The sequence below is a fragment of the Arachis ipaensis genome, chromosome B2 (assembly GCF_059453495.1).
Source record: "Arachis ipaensis isolate K30076 ecotype BB chromosome B2, ASM5945349v1, whole genome shotgun sequence".
NCBI lineage: Eukaryota > Viridiplantae > Streptophyta > Magnoliopsida > Fabales > Fabaceae > Arachis > Arachis ipaensis.
Window position 1 is genome coordinate 19,914,933 of NC_142437.1, and position 14,318 is coordinate 19,929,250.

General features: G+C 37.0%; 1 protein-coding gene across 1 annotated transcript; it reads left to right on the forward strand.

Moving 5' to 3' along the window:
- The first annotated feature begins 5,741 nt into the window (after nucleotides 1-5,741).
- Nucleotides 5,742-13,822, forward strand: LOC107625020 (uncharacterized). The gene is made up of 14 exons (XM_088504972.1): nucleotides 5,742-6,121; nucleotides 6,390-6,686; nucleotides 7,588-7,762; nucleotides 8,617-8,700; nucleotides 8,798-9,039; nucleotides 9,369-9,576; nucleotides 9,779-9,858; nucleotides 10,168-10,252; nucleotides 11,204-11,335; nucleotides 11,423-11,536; nucleotides 11,646-11,693; nucleotides 11,931-12,015; nucleotides 13,034-13,090; nucleotides 13,237-13,822. Exons 2-14 carry the CDS (start codon nucleotides 6,457-6,459, stop codon nucleotides 13,377-13,379), a joined length of 1,683 nt encoding a protein of 560 aa, XP_088361098.1. The 5' UTR covers nucleotides 5,742-6,121; nucleotides 6,390-6,456; the 3' UTR covers nucleotides 13,380-13,822.
- The last annotated feature ends 496 nt before the right edge of the window (nucleotides 13,823-14,318 follow it).

The following is a 14,318-nucleotide window of genomic DNA, read 5'->3' on the forward strand; positions in this document are numbered from 1 at the left end:
TTTGCCTCCTGCGAATTGCATCGACAAGTTCACGGTGAAGTGTACATGGTTTCAGGAGACATTTAGTGAGCTGCCGCATGGGGCAGACGATGAAACGGTTAGGAGGTATGCCCGTGCGTATATCATGATGCTCCTATCCACACAGCTGTTCGAGGATAAGTCAGGTACCTGCCTCCACATTCGTTGGCTACTCTATGTTGCCAGACTAGAGGACATGGGTCAGTATAGCTGGGGGTCTGCTGCACTGTCATGGCTATTCAGGTGCATGTGCCGTGTGGCGAACAGAAATGTCGTCAAGTTGGCCGGTCCATTGTAGCTCCTCTAGTTGGGGATCTTCTAGAGATTTCCTGGTTTCTGGCCAGACAGATTTGATGTTTTCTATTGGCTGTTGGCATCCAGGTACTCTCCCTTTAACTATGCATCATCTTTCTAAAAATATGAGTGTTTACTTTATTGTTAATTAAATATTATGTATTTTAGATGGTCAGGTTATCAGGCCACGTTGAGCGACAAGGGGCCTCGTGTAGCGCATTGGAGGCTTATGATAGATTTACTCTAACCCGAGGATGTGACTATCTTTTGGTTTCAATCTGAACATAAGTAAATTTGTATTTGCATCTATTACTATTTATGGTGACTAACGATAACTACTTACATGCACAGTTCTTGTGGATGCCGTATAGCTTGCCGGATGTTGTTCAGGTGGTGCACCTCGAGATATTGGAGTCACGACATATGTCGTTGTGGAGGGCTACGACATCATTGATCGATTTCACTGTCATTGAGTGGCATCCGGTAGATCGGGTGTTGCCGTAGTTTGGTGGGGTTCAGGGTAGACCTCGTGCTGCCTTGAACATAGATTTTCTGATGTCGAAGGGCAGGAGAGGCGGAGATCAGTGGTTTCCTGATACGCTACAGAGTTGGCACATTCATTGGGCCAACAGGGTGCAGCATGTGTTGTAGTTTGACGTGGTTGCGGAGGATCAGATCAGGCGTGCATATGCACAGCAAGCCAAGGCAGGACAACATGGATAGTGAAGTGTTTGGAAATAGCCGCAATCACATGTGTGATCGGTGAGGGATACTCTGTATGTGCCAGTGAAAAACTCTCTGTCGGAGTGGTCTCTGCCACAGTAAATTCTGAGTTGTCTCTGTCATACAAAGTCACTGTGAAACACCTTGAGGCCTTCAGATTTGCCTTAATTGCCTTAATCGGATGCTGACTAAACTGCTGCCCAGTTCCTAACTGTGCCTCGGCCTCTTTGTCTTTCCGGACGAATAGCTCGGCCAATCTCCCGTAAGTGGCCTTCACCAACACACAGACTGGAAGGTTCCTCAAACGCTTTAGTATCGAGTTCACACACTCAAATATATTCGTAGTCATGTGTCCAAATCTCCTACCTTCGTCCCAATGCTGAGTCCAATGTGCATAGTCAATCTGATTAGCGCAGTCGCACATAGCAGGATCTTCGGCACGAAGAATGTCAAACCAGTAGTGAAAATTGACCTCGGTCTTGACATAAGCAGCATTCACTAACCACCTCCGTGCATCCTTACCCTTGAAACTCAGTGCGAAATATGCAGCCACGTGTTGGATGCAAAAAGCCCTATATGCAGTAGGCGGAAGCCAGCCACCGTTTGGAGCTTCCAATGTAGCCTTTATCCCATTGTGCCTATCTGATATGACAAGTATACCTGGCTGAAGGGTTACATGCTGTCGCATGTGAGATAGAAATAATGACCACGACTCTGCATTCTCCTCTTCCACAAGTGCAAATGCAATAGGAATGATGCTGGAGTTGTCGTCCTGTACAATCGCGACCAACAGTGTACTGCCGTATTTCTCATACAGGTGGGTACCATACACACTGACCAATGGCTTGCAATATCTAAACGCCTCAATACACGGTGGGAATGTCCAGAAAAGCTGATGAAAATAAGCTGCAGAGTCATCCACCTACCCACCAACCCGCACAAGACTTATCTTTAACACCGCAACACTACCTAGCATCATGATCTGAACACCCAATACCCATTGTGGCAAGTAATTATATGACTCCTCCCAATCTCCATAAATCTGGGCCATGGATTTCTGTTTAGCCATCCAAATCTTCCTGTAAGTCAGTCTGAACCTAAAGTGTGCCTCCGTGGCATTCTGCAGTACCTTTATCGAGACGACAACATCAACTCTAATCATGGGTAGTATGAAGGCCGATATGACATGATAATCAAGCTTTCTGTGATCACTAAATATCGATGTGTCTAGACAAGTGTGAGGACCATTGTATCATTTTACCTCCCAAATACCTCTGCACTGGCGGAGGCTAACCCGAATGAGCCATGTGCACCCGCTGCCAAACTCCTTGCACTTGCCATAGTACTTGCGATTATCGAATTCCCATACCTTGTACTCAACCCCATGGCGAATGCTATAAGTCTTCACGCTTAACACGACTTCTTCTTTATCCTGAAACTGCTAACCAACTTGAAATTCAGATACAACTCTTGTATTCTGTGTCTCTCTATCCCCGAACCCAACAGGTACTCCTGGATCCCCGTGAGGTGCCATGGCATCCAAGTCCAAAGCTGAGAAGTGTGAGGGGAACTGATTATTACCCAAACTAGATGCTCCCCCACCCACAGCTGGAGTCGGCCGTGGTGTCTCATCGTCACTATCATCCGCTATTGTGGCGAACTCCACATCATCATCATCATCATCATCATCATGCAGTGCATCCTCAACCCCATCAGGTACTCCAACCTCTCCAAAGACCAAGACTGTTGCAGGAGAATCGGGCGTCGCAAATGCTACCTCCCCCAACGGTCCAGTCTCACCAACTCCGGCATCACCACTGCAGTTTAGATTGAATGCAAAAGAAAGAGAAGCAACTAAAACTGCCTCGGATGCAATGACCGGCGCAACCGATGAGGCACCAACAGGCATGGAACTAGAGAAGCCTGGATGTCCTGAGGATTGAGGATTCTGATTCGAACCTGCATAACTAGATACCACATCTACAAGCTTAGCCAACAGTTCCAAAGTTCTCACCTCGGGAAACTAACAGCGACAATGGGGCAGAACTTGCAAGTCTTTGTCACTGCCAATAACAAATGAATCATACTTCACATCATCACGTAACACGGATATAGGGATTCTACAGAACAACTTCTCCAACTGTTTGACGCCAAGCATACCTAGTTTCTGGAGTATAGTATCCTTAAACTCAGCAAAACTCGTCGAAGGTTTGAGAAAATACTCAGCAGGTCCTTATCAGTAAACTTAATATCTGATCACATTTTTTTCTTAATGGACCCTCTATAATGCACAAGAGCTACAAAACTCTCATCACTAGCCATTGTGAATCTCACTATGGTAAAAATTTCACGTTGAACTCGTATTTATAGACGTCAGTAATATATAAATCGAATTAATTGCATTCGCTTTACTCACATAATGTAATACATACCAAATCGAACCTATTAGATTCGATTTACCTAAATGGCCACGTATCATTATAAATCGGGTAAATACCCTTTCCGACCCCTGAGCATTTTAAATTGGGACATGTCACACCTTTATCATCCAGAAACCTCAACTAGGTCCTCAACCATCAACATTAGTGAACGTATCGACCCCTGTGACCGGTTGCCAACAGGTTGCCTGGATGACGTGTCAGGTGGAGGCTGAGTTGTCAAATGCAGGTGCCACGTGTCACTAGAAGTTGTTGCAGGGACTAAAAACCCCTCCCTGCAACTGAAACGGCGTCGTATGTGCTGGGATAAGGTGTTCATATGTGCTGTTGAGGAGGGTTTGGGACGAGAGAACGTTCTAGAAGGTGGATGGTTGCGGCGCAGTCGGATTCGGAGCCGATTGTGAGTTGAAGCTCGGAGAGGTGAAAGAGTTCTTCGAGATTGTTGGGAAGTAGAAGCGGTGGTGGAGTTGGTGGTGGTTGTTGTGGCGGAGGAGTAGTGGTGGTGGTGGTGGAAGGTGTTGTCGGGAGAGAGAACCTCCACTGGGTGAAGTTTTGGGAGGTTGTGGAGGAAGAAGAAGAGGTGGAGGACTCACATGAGTTGCGAAGGTTGTGAGGCGGTGGTAGTGAGTTGAAGCTCGGAGAGGTGAAAGAGTTCTTCGAGATTGTTGGGAAGTAGAAGCGGTGGTGGAGTTGTTGGTGGTTGTTGTGGCGGAGGAGTAGTGGTGGTAGTGGTGGAAGGTGTTGTCGGGAGAGAGAACCTCCATTGGGTGAAGCTTTGGGAGGTTGTGGAGGAAGAAGAAGAGGTGGATGACTCGCATGAGTTGAGAAGGTTGTGAGGCGGTTGTAGTGGTAGCGGCAGTGGCGGTGGTGGAGGAGTGCTGGGGAGGGGTGGTGAGTGGAGGGTGTTGCCGGTGGGGCTGAGAACAGTTTGGGCAGGGAGGGGGGTTTTTAGTCCCTACAACAATTTCTAGTGACACGTGGCACTTGCATTTGACAACTTAGCCTCCACCTGACACGTCATCCAGGCAACTTGTTGGTAACCAGTCACAGGGGTCGATACGTTCACTAATGTTGATGGTTGAGAACCTGGTTGAGGTTTTTGGATAATAAAGGTGCGACATGTCCCAATTTAAAATGCTCAGGGGCCGAAAAGGGTATTTACCCTTATAAATCAAACTGAATGGGTTCGGTTTACATACAAATACAAATCGAATCTTATTGTTTCGATTTAGTGCTCGAAACTATGAGTTTCGATTTATACAAAATTTTCATTTGTATGCAATTCGAATTTAATGGCTTCGATTTAGTATCAGTTTGTATAAATCGAATTTAATCAATTCGATTTATATAAAAATACAACTTAGGTCATTCAAGTAGCCTATTCCATTTTAGAGAATTTGAATAATTTTGGATTGAACTTGGTTTATTAAAGTAATTTACCCTAAAAATTACGCATAAAATTAGGTATTGAGATACTTTCCTAAAACATTATTCATGTAACATGCCTATTATTTTTATTAAATGTCCAAAATCTGATTCACAAAAATATTAATTATCTATTTATGCTAAAACATGATTTACGAAAATTTAATGAATGTTTATTATTTCTATTAATTAGTAAATGTTTTATTGATGATTCACACTATAATTAAATTGTTTAAAACAATTTGTTTATATTTAGTATGTACTCAATTACTTAGTATGTAACTATAAACATATTTTTATAATTATAAATTAATCATAAATGTTTTTATTTTTTTAAAATATAGTTTCCAAAAATGTCTAAAGTTTGATAAAAATTTAACTAAAGTCAATAAATTTTAGCTGTCCCGTATTAATGACAAAAATCAACGTAATTATGATTCATATATTTGATGTATATATTATTATTTGTATATTTTATTTTTTTAATGAATATTTAACTAATTAATTCAAATAATATATATATATATATATATATATATATATATATATATATATTGTAAATCATATTAGTTAACGTTGATAAACAATAAAAAAATATAAACTAGATTTTAGTTATTAAATAATAATTTTTGTATATTAAAAAATTTTTTTTTTCTAAAATATTCTCAAAAAAAATATATACTAATACCAAAACACGTCTAACCAGCATTTTTAGCCCCAAAATATTCTCTCTTATATAATTATAAAATAATATAATAATTAAATATTAATTTTTAACATTTTTTAATAAACTAGGCAACGCCATTTAAACACCATAACAAAATGGTTATGCAATGTAAATAAATATGTATTGTAAGAAAGGAACACAAAGACAACACAACTGACAACAGAAAATCTCACGCGGAGAACACTATACTGTACACACAAGTCCTCTTTTTTTCTTCCCTCTCTTCTCTTTTTTCTTCTTCTTCTTCTTCTCCTTCTTCTCACTTCCCTCACATACCCAAATTTCGCTTCTTCTCTCTCTAGGGTTTCGGAGGATCATAAGTACCTTCGAATTCTCACCTTCTTCCAATAAAACGTGATTCTCTTCGGTTCAAGCTCAATTTTTAGTTCTCTTAATCCCTATAAGTATCTCGATAATTTAATTCCGCGGCTTCGCGCCACTGCTTCCCACGGTTTTTGCCTCCGGACAAGAAAGCTTTCAAGCTGAGGACTCGAAGGTACTGCATGAGAATCTTTCGGTTCATTATTATTATTATTTTTTTATATTCTGTGAGTATCTGAATTCAAGTAATAAAAAATTCAATCATATGAAAAATTGGAAATCGCATGAAAAACGAAAGAGAGGGGGGGGGGGTCTTTTCTTTTTTTAAAAAGGAAATGATTTTCCCTTTGTGTGTGTATGGTGAGTAAAAATCATAGCTCAATAGCTCATGCACATGCACATCTATGTAACAATTTGTTCTAATACTATTTATGTATATGTAGTTACATTGGTAATGTGCACAAAGGATGGTAGTTAGTGTGTGAAGTGCCCAACACTGACGTTGAGGAAATGGATTCGGCGAGGAGTTGGTTTCAGAAGTTTCAGCCTCGTGATAAAACAAAAGGGTTTGGAAAGAAGAAGGAGGATGATAACAACGGAGGAGGAGCAGACGATTCGAGTGTAGTGGTTGATGAAGCTTCTCTTTCCAATGACACAAAGCAGAAGGTTGCAGCAGCAAAGCAGTATATTGAAAACCATTACAAGGAGCAAATGAAGAATCTTCAGGAGAGGAAGGAGCGGTACGATTTCCTACTTTACTGGTTTTAGTCTGTTCAGGTGATAATTGATTTTCATACATGAAAGTGCTCAGGTGAATCTAACTCACTTGCCTATACCCATAGCTGGCATGACAGTGTTGGTTGATGCCAAATCTTAGATTCACTAGTCATCACTAGTCAATTTGGGTGTGGCAATATCCACTACCATTTCTCAAATAAAACTGTCACTAAACCATCATAACTGTTTTTTTCTCACATGTTTATGTAAATATGTGAAGAGTGCTTGCTGACATCGTTATCTTTTGTTTTTTTGAGGGAATGCCATGATTCACATTAATACAATTCAATTTGCAAAAAGAGCTGTTGAATTTCACAATATTGTTTTAGCTTGTATTTCCCATGAACATTAAGTCAGTTCTAACATACTCGTGTGGATATTCAAATGAAGTGCGACTTTGGAGATTGAAAGTGGCTTATGTATCATTTGGAGTTCAGTCTAATAAGTTCATTTGCTATAATTTCACCTGTTTGGGATCCATGTGTTTTGAAGGACTATTTGTAGAAACAATGAGTTGCCCTAAAGTCCTAAACACTAAAATAAGCTGTTAAATATATCTCTCTTCTCTGTTCTTGAGGAAGGAACTCTCATGATCCGAGGTCCTTGGCTCATTTCACAAAGTTCTAGTATTATGGGTGTTATGAGGTTGTAATAAGTTAATGGGTTCAAAATCTATTTCTATGGGAGCTGGATAGATGAACAGTTATGACTGTAGCGGTAGTTATTCTCCCCATATCCTTAGTGAAGCATTTCAAGATTGACTGGACTGGAATAACTATCTTTGCTTGAGTGGTAGTCTGTATTATATTAGTTGCTTGCAAATCTTATGGTAAAATTTTATAATGTGTAACTTGTTTATCACAGTCGTACCTTTTTGGAAAAGAAGTTGGCTGATGCTGATGTCTCTGAGGAAGATCAAAACAACCTACTTAAATTTTTGGAAAAAAAGGAAACTGAATATATGCGCCTTCAAAGGCATAAGATGGGAGTTGATGATTTTGAATTGCTGACTATGATTGGCAAAGGTGCATTTGGTGAGGTATGTATCTACTTACGTGGTATTTTTGTCACCTGATGATTGCTTATGCTTTCTTCTTCCGTGTTATGATTATTTTGTATTGGTGGACTGGCTAGTTGCTTCCATTCATAAAAATTAAAAATGAAGTTAATTTTCTGCAGGCTACCTCGATATATATTTAAAATATTCCTTTTTTATATACTCTTGATTTATTATGTGCATATTAAAACTGAAGTAATTCTTAAGAGAGATACACGAACAATAAGATATTTTAATGGTAATATGGGCTAGAAAAGAGCTTATGAGGCATTCATTCTTCTAATGTCCTCTTGGGGTATCATCATATATATTTATTTGTTTGGAAAAAAGAGAGAGATCCAGGGATATCATGGTTTCATGTGAATAATTGGGACAATATGCATTAGTATATGGCCAAGAATCCAAGACTACAACATCCTGTTGTTAGTCATAATTTTTGCATACAATTAATTAAGTAGGAGTACCAACTCTCAGAATATATAACCTTGCTGCTTTGCTGGATAAATAACAAATCTAAAAGAAAAATTCTGTTTCTGCTATATTTTTTTCCTTCAAAAAGAAACTTGAAAAGACATTTTTCATTATGCTGAAGAGACTTGTGCCTACATATAAAAGAGCTGATTTCTACTGAAAGGGAAAAAAAAGGTGTTTTCTGAAACACACTCTTTTAACTACAAGTTCATTCATGGAACTTGTGCAAAAGCTGGAAATATTACCCTGTTGAGTCTTATCTCCCCCCTCCCCCGCTTCTCTTCTTTTCTCTCCTGTCCCCCTCTTGATTTGTGTGTTTCTGTCTGCCAGTAATTTAACTTCTCCTAAAACTTAAATTGTTGCAGGTCAGAGTCTGTAGGGAAAAGACTACGGGTCAGGTTTATGCAATGAAAAAGCTAAAGAAATCAGAGATGCTTCGCAGAGGCCAGGTTTGTTGTCATTTGTCTTGCTAGATTATTCTCTCCTATTGAATATGATTTTTTACACTTATGTCAGTGTATCATTCATTATTTTGTAAATTGTCAGGTTGAACATGTCAGAGCTGAAAGGAATCTACTTGCTGAGGTTGACAGCAATTGCATAGTCAAACTGTATTGTTCTTTTCAGGATGATGAGCATCTATATCTTATTATGGAGTACCTTCCAGGTGGGGATATGATGACACTGCTTATGAGAAAGGATACCTTGACAGAAGATGAAGCCAGATTTTATGTAGCAGAAACAATTCTGGCTATTGAATCTATACATAAACACAATTATATACATAGGTATGTAGATCTCATTCATTATTTGCTTTCAAAAGGTTCTTGTTTCCTCAATTATACTATGTTTAACTTTCTTATGTATGATTAGCTTCTAATGAAACATTGGAGCTTGATATAACTCCCAAGTTACCTTGATAGATAATGTTAGAATTATAAGGCTTATCATGATTGCTACCCATCCACATCATGTGAAAAGGATTTAATGCTGAAATACTTAGATCAATGAAGTCCCGTTTATGTTTATGCATATTTCATAATTTTTAAAATTAGAGCAACTCTAGTCTGTTGTAAAGTATAAATATGAATATATCTTTTTCAATATTGCTTTGCAGGGATATCAAGCCTGACAACTTAATACTGGATAGATATGGACACTTGAGACTGTCTGATTTTGGACTTTGTAAACCATTAGATTGTAGTACAATTGCAGAAGGGGATTTTTCTGTGGTTCCGAATGTGAATGGATCTAATGAACGTGTTATTTCAAAACGCACACAGCGAGAACAATTACAACACTGGCAACAGAACAGGAGGACACTTGTAAGTTCACTGCTTTATTTTATCGCAATCTATTATTTGTTAGTCTGTGACAGTGTGTAATTGGAAAGGTATGGTTGTTTTACTTATGATCTGGTCAAAGGTTGAAGTTTTGCATTGATCATTTGCACTTATCAAACAGCAGATTATAGTTTTATTCCCGTTTACGTACTTTCTGTGTAATAAGGAATGCATAACATTGCAGGCTTATTCCACTGTTGGTACACCAGATTATATTGCTCCAGAAGTTCTATTGAAGAAAGGTTATGGAATGGAATGTGATTGGTGAGTTTTTTTCATGTTGATATTTTCTAATGTTCATTTCTGCCTGATATGTATGGTGTATCATAGCATCATTATTCATTTGATTCATTACTGGGAAGTCTTTAAGAAAAATTTCACCCTAGTTTGGGATTCAAATTTCTTAACTTCTTTACACATGACACCGTTTGTAACATTGCCCTTTGCTTTTTCCCCCTCTTTCAAGTCTTCTCAAAGCATGTTGGATTTTCTTCATTTATGTTTTTGGAATAAGTGATATAAGGTTAAGGGTTATATGTTTTATTTTGACAATGATGGCTATAATATTCACAGGTGGTCACTTGGAGCTATTATGTATGAGATGCTGGTAGGATATCCACCATTTTATTCTGATGATCCGATGACAACATGTAGGAAGGTATTCTTTGCGATAGAAAACTACTCTTTTTTTTCTTTCACTACTGTTATAAACCATTGTAGTATACTTCTAAGTTAAATTGATAATTCTCTTTCGACTTCTAATCAAATGCAATTTATACTGCTTATACTGCTGTGTTAGGAAATGTTATCACATCAAATAGGCTAGCAGTGACAGTGCTGAAAGCATTTTATCTTTTTCTTATTCCTTTGGCTGTTTGGCAGATTTTTTTTTCTTGCCATGAGGCATGTTTTGCTATGTCATCTGATTCCCTTCTATGTTGCTTGTCGGTTGAGAGTTAAAAATCTGTACTTTTAGATATGAAAAGTGAAAACCATTCATTGACAATATTTATGGCATAGTGCAATTTTTGCCACTATTTGAACTATTTGGTTGGAGCGTAGTGCACATGCTTTCAATGACAGGTTTTCTTATAAGCATGTTTTATGGGATAGGATTAGCTGCCTAGCATCTATTGGTATAAACTTCATGATCTTTAAAGGGGACTTTCCTTCTCAGATATGTTGAGAGATTGGAAAGCTATAATTTATAAATAAATCTTTTGTTTTTATTCTTTTGTACAGCGGAACCCTGATCCCTAATTTATATTATCATTCTTCTCATTATAACCGACCTCACCTAGTGGGATAAGGCTTTGTTGTTGTTGTTTCTTCTCATATTGATGAGATTCTTTTTTCTTATCTACAAAAGAAGATATAAAAACCATTCATGTTTCTTGACCTATCATTTGAGCTTTTGTAATATTGTGTCAAAACCTCTACTTCTCTATCCAAGAGGTCTAGATTCAACTTTTGCCAACCCATTTTTCTAATAAAAAAGTTGAATTTTAGCATATGCATGTTAATTACTCATGCTTCAAATCCGGAGTAGGCTCTTGCACGAGGGTGTATTAGATATAGGAACCATTCATCAGTTTCTGGATTTATGCAGATAGTAAACTGGAGATCTCACTTGAAATTTCCCGAAGAAGCAAGGCTGTCCCGAGAGGCTAAAGATCTAATTTGTAAACTTCTGTGCAATGTAAACCACAGGTTGGGGTCCAAAGGTGCAGATGAAATAAAGGTGTTGTACGGTGTGTCCTTTTCTAGATTCTTAGATTTGTTATATTATGTATCTGGATATATAGGTTATCTTTTGTGTTGTCTCCAGGCTCACCCATTCTTCAATGGTGTTGAATGGGATAAGCTGTATCAAATAGAAGCTGCATTTATTCCAGAAGTAAATAATGAGCTAGATACTCAGAACTTTGAGAAGTTTGAAGAGGTATTTGACTATTTATGTGATTTCACAAACTCCCTTATTTTGTGTTGCCACTTACCTAAGCCCATTCACATTATTTGATTTTTTCTCTTTTTACCTTTTGCATCTGCAGTCAGACATCCAAACTCAATCATCATCAAGACATGGTCCGTGGAGGAAGGTAAACTTAGTTATTACCTTCTCTCTTGGAAATTATCAAGTTATCCGTAGGATCAGCTTAGCATCTGCTCAACATTCTGTTGGTTGATGATGTCTTATGTTGTTTTAATAATGCTTTGGTACCTGGCAGTATACGGAAGAACAAAGTATATTAGTTATTGATTTCTCATTACAGATATTTTCCCACTCCCCGTTTCCTTTTTCTTATTCTTTTGTCTTGCTTGTCTGTTCATTACAGATGCTTTCATCTAAGGACTTGAATTTTGTTGGATACACATACAAGAACTTTGAAATTGTCAACGACTATCAAGTTCCTGGGATGGGTAAACTGCTATTTCTTTTCTTTTCACTTATTCATATTAATTTATTATGTTGATGAAGTCTGCTTTAATTAGAATGCTTATTTGAGATTTTTTTCCCAAAAAAAAGGGATATTAATGTTTGCATTTGAATTATGAATAAGGAACTCTTGGTTAGGATGTTTCTTTAGATACACTCAGTGAATGGTTCAATATATTAAAAATCATTAACATGATTAGCCGTTTCTGTCTAATTATCTTACCATTAGTTTCTAAATGACTACATCAGTGATTCCTCCTTCATTTCCATAAGAGGAAAAAGATCACTTCAAAATAGCATATTCTCTATTAAGCTTAACTGTTGAAGTCATATCAACTAGCTAGTTCAACTGCATACAATTTCCTTTATTTCTATGCTCGTCTGTTGTTTGAAGCATAGAGTTTAAATTTTCTCCTTGATAAATATACAAGTGTGTGGAACTGGAAGATCACTATTCCTTCTAATAGGTAACTAAATAAAAATCTTGTCATCAGAGAAGAAACTATTAAAAGCATTAGTTGTCCAACCAAAATTACTAGTAAATAGGTCTAGGTTAACCTTTTTGGAATAACCAACCAATGTGGAAGATTTGGTCCAGAACTTCATGTTAAGAAGCTTGTATGATATTGTATTATTCTTCCCACCTTGAAACAAAATATAATATTGCAATTCAAATCAATTGGGTGGCATGCTTCAGGCAGAATGCAAAGCCCAAGTTGGTAGGCCTATATGGAAAAGATAAAGATATTTTGGGTTTCGGTGTATATGCTTGCTGATTCATATGTTATCATCCTAAAGGAAAGATCTTTTAGTTTTTATTATTTTAATTTTTATGTCATTATGATATTGCAAAATGAATTTTTATATTTAGGGTTTCATCATGGATTTATTTATATTATAATTTATTATTACCTAAGCTCCAATAACTTAGATAAACTCCTGAATTTGATTTCCTTGGAGACAAGCCTTCGTTCTTGACCTTGCTATCCACTTATTTTGCAGCTGAACTAAAGAGGAAACAGAACAAAACAAATAGGCCATCCATTAAGTCACTCTTTGGTAGGCTCTTTCTTCTGTGACCATTTTAATTATTTCAAAATTCAAACACTGTTTTCATTTATTCCATTTTTTTCTCTTGTTTTTTGTATCATACCCTTCTGTTTCTTGCAATGTAACCATAAATTTTGTCATGCTGATTGTGACAGAGTCTGATTCAGAGATATCAGAATTATCTGAAGTTCCTGAAACATCTTCAACCAGACAATCTTCTCAAGGAAGCTTTATGAAGCTCTTGCCACCCCAATTAGAGGTATCTAACAGTGAGAAGAGGATTTCTCCTAAGTCATAACAAACAAGTCAATAGTAATGTTGGAGCCATACATAACTCATGCCCTAGCATTTTGACCAGTTACATGTTTTAAAATCACTTTTGATGCTATATTACATAACTAATGGTTTAAGAGGAAAATTTGAAGATCAAAGTGCTCTATCTCAAGGTGGCTTGAGATGAGTGCTGTTTTTCAGTGGCTACTACAAATTGAATTGTAAATCTTACAGTATGCATTGTCAAAATATGTTAGAGAGTAAAACTGATACCTGTCGATGTCAGTGTCTCAGTGAATACCGGATACCAATGTATATTCATGTTTTTCTTTTTACATTGATGATAGCAAAAGCCTTTGTCCCACTATAACATTGGAGTGCAATGACTGGCATGTTAATTGTGCTGAACTTGACATTTGTGAATTATTTTTTTTTTAAATTCTAAAATCTGTAACTTGTTAACTATTATTATTATTATTATTATTATTATTATTATTATTATTGTTGGTGCACCATTTTAATTCATCTTTTGCACTAAGTTCTTATAATCATCAGTCAAATTGGTAAGAAATTGTATTTTCAAGAGAAAACCTAAACGTCACCTGCCCTTGTTACATTTGAGGCTTATTGTATGAGAAACTTTATTTATTTATCATTTTAATTCAAATTCAGAAATTGTTATGTTATTTCTCCAATTCAACTTAGTGTGTGTGTGTGTTTGGGTTAGCTATTTTAGAGGATAATGTCTTTTTTCAAGAAGATTTCGTTCAATGTAAATTCTTTTTTGAGATTAATTAACAGGAATATAAAAGTTTCCAGTGCGAAAGGAGTGGATTTTAAGTTCAACTTCCTTAAAACTCCATCATCAAACTTAACCGTCAAGATGGTTCTAAAGATTTTGATGTTTGATGTTCAATAAAAGTTATTTAGAAAAACAATATGCATATAAAAAATCAGTTAATAA

Coding starts and splice junctions, on each gene's coding strand:
- LOC107625020 (XM_088504972.1), top strand. CDS start 6,457: ATGGATTCGGCGAGGAGTTGGTTTCAGAAGTTTCAGCCTCGTGATAAA. Junction 11,537..11,645: donor ACTTTGAGAAGTTTGAAGAG/GTATTTGACTAT, acceptor TTGCATCTGCAG/TCAGACATCCAAACTCAATC. Junction 13,091..13,236: donor ATCCATTAAGTCACTCTTTG/GTAGGCTCTTTC, acceptor TGATTGTGACAG/AGTCTGATTCAGAGATATCA.